Source organism: Sardina pilchardus, chromosome 22 (genome assembly GCF_963854185.1).
Source record: "Sardina pilchardus chromosome 22, fSarPil1.1, whole genome shotgun sequence".
Taxonomy (NCBI): Eukaryota; Metazoa; Chordata; class Actinopteri; order Clupeiformes; family Clupeidae; genus Sardina; species Sardina pilchardus.
In genome coordinates, this window is record NC_085015.1 from 28,242,232 (window position 1) to 28,244,731 (window position 2,500).

At 46.4% G+C, this 2,500-nt stretch overlaps 1 protein-coding gene across 5 annotated transcripts in view; it reads left to right on the forward strand.

The window, feature by feature from the left end:
* The window catches only part of jakmip3 (Janus kinase and microtubule interacting protein 3), a 35,414-nt gene that overhangs the window by 19,559 nt on the left and 13,355 nt on the right, over window positions 1-2,500 (forward strand). For all 5 annotated transcript variants that reach the window (XM_062526766.1, XM_062526768.1, XM_062526767.1 and 2 more), the window contains exon 6: window positions 2,202-2,321. In XM_062526766.1, the coding sequence (XP_062382750.1) occupies window positions 2,202-2,321 (120 nt within the window). The remainder of the gene's footprint in view (window positions 1-2,201; window positions 2,322-2,500) is intronic.

Sequence of the window (2,500 nt, forward strand, 5' to 3'; positions counted from 1 at the left end):
CTCTTAAAATAGGCAAGGATATGTGTTAACATTTGGGGTTGATCACAGTGTTCCCACTACAGCTAACTACTACATCACAGTATACCCACCACAGCTATCTAGACTACACCTCTGCATTCCACCACTTCCACTTCATGACAGTTGAGCCCCAACAGAAGAGCCGGTTTAGTCTCAGCACCTGCTCTGTTTGGCTCTGTGTTGTAGACCTGCAGTACAGAGGAGAGCGTCCTCGGCGGCTGCTTTGAACTCGCTCTGACCCAGGTTGTTCTACGCTGGGTGTTGCTTTTTCCAAAGCGGCTAATCGCCTTTGCATAATTGCGCTTTCATCTTGCTGCTGAAATGAGTTTGGAGTCCGGGCCTCTTTTCATGTTATTTTGGTGCGGAGTGTGTCGCCTTGGCACTGGCTAATTTCATCATTAGGTGACAGAAAAGGATTGGTGACTCACGGCAGTAACTCCTCAGCCCCCTGAGTCACTGCATATGAATGGAGAGAGAGAGAGAGAGTCCCAAAAACGGAACACAAAAAAAGGAAACACACTTCCCATGAAAGTAGCGAGGCTACTAATTCAATTTTCCACACTAAACCACACTGGCGCAAACCAAACTTCCATTCATTGCAACTCGTGTAACATTCCTCTCATGCCACGCAATCCTGCTAACACCAGTCTGCAGTGACAACTCAAAAGCGTGCCGTCATCGCAAAGCAAGAAATACCACTTGGTCCAAAAACTAGTAGACACAGCAGTCATTACCGGCTGCAATCAAAGTGCTTTTATTGAGTTGTTAAGGAGGTATGCTGCAGGTCACATGTTGTCAATAATTGGCTAGCAACAGTGGGATGTGATTGCTTTTGCTCGATTTCTTTCCAATGACATTCTAGTCAGTGTGCCATTACCTTTGGGGCAGTCATGGCCACATTAAAAGCCAAAGCATTTAACTTTCACCCCCGTCATTCATTGTGCAGACATTCGGCAGAAACACTCCATCTTGTCCCCGTTCTCTGAGAGATATGGGTTTGGCTCGGTTCCACACTGCATCGCAGAACCCACGGGGAACCATACTCTTATCTTACCCTTGATCAAACATACAGCATCGTAAGATCCTTCCGTGTTCCCTGTGGAGTTCTGCTGATATCTCAATGACTGAGGGGCAAAGCTTCTACTCTGCTTGGTGCAGCTTTGCTGACTCATGTAGCTAATTAAACGTTGCACATTTTGCATTTCTAAAATACTTTCTTCTCCTCTGGCTCTTTAAAGCTACTAATGGTGTCATGCCATCCTTATGCATCCCCTTCCAGATTCCTTCAGTCCCACATAAGACCTTTACGCTAAAGAACTCGAAAACAACATAAACCATAAACAATATCTGTCGTTATTAATGAAATAAGTCTCCTGCACCAACTCGAGTAAGGATTCGTGTTGTCAAATGACTTTTATAAAGCACGTTATTTAGTTGTTTTTTTATTCAGGCATATCCATGGTATGCTATAGCATTTATCATGTAATTCTGGAATGTCTGGGATGTCTGCTTGAATTAATGAACTGGGTATGGCAGGAATATTCACGGTTACAATCACCACCATGTGATGGTATTTCACTCTGCTATCCTGTAGACATGAATTGTATAGTATGCTGATCTACGTGAAGTGATATAGACTCTGCATGCACTCTACTGCTCTTATGGGGCTACTTACTCTCCACCACTCCACACCAGTCATGCAGAGAGAATACCAAACATAAAAGTTCCTATAGGAACGCACACACACACACACACACACACACACACACACACACACACACACACACACACACACACATACAAATACACACATGCACACACACACACATGCACACACACTCACACGCACACGCACACACACACACACACACACACACACACACACACACACACACACACACACACACACACACACACACTACACACACCCACAACCTGCATGCACACACATACCTGCCTGCGGCATCTCCATTTGAAAACCCAATCAGGTATTTGAAGCTCACGGTAGGCAAAAAAAGAGCCTATAGCTGGTCGGTACATTCTCATTTCAAAGCAGGACAATTGTGCTGGTTGTGCTTTCTGTGTTGGTCCGCTCCCGCTGTCCACGGGCTCCTGGGATACTGGTGGTGTACGTCGGGCTGCTCTCGGGGTCCTGTTCAACTGCACTGGGTTTCTTTTCCAAGGGACAGCAGCTGGACGAGAAGGACGCCCGCCGCTTCCAGCTGAAGATCGCCGAGCTGAGCGCCATCATCCGCAAGCTGGAGGACCGCAATGCCCTGCTGTCCGAGGAGCGCAACGAGCTGGTGAGTACTGACCACAGCGCTCCGTCACACCGTAGAGGAACAGAACACAGGACTAGACTGGACTAGAATCTAGATGACTTAATGCCATTCAGATAAAGTCTTCTGCTCAGAAATATCTGCATGCCTTTTGTTGAAGTTGATGGACGAGTGACAGTAGATTTCAAAGATGAGTCACTCTT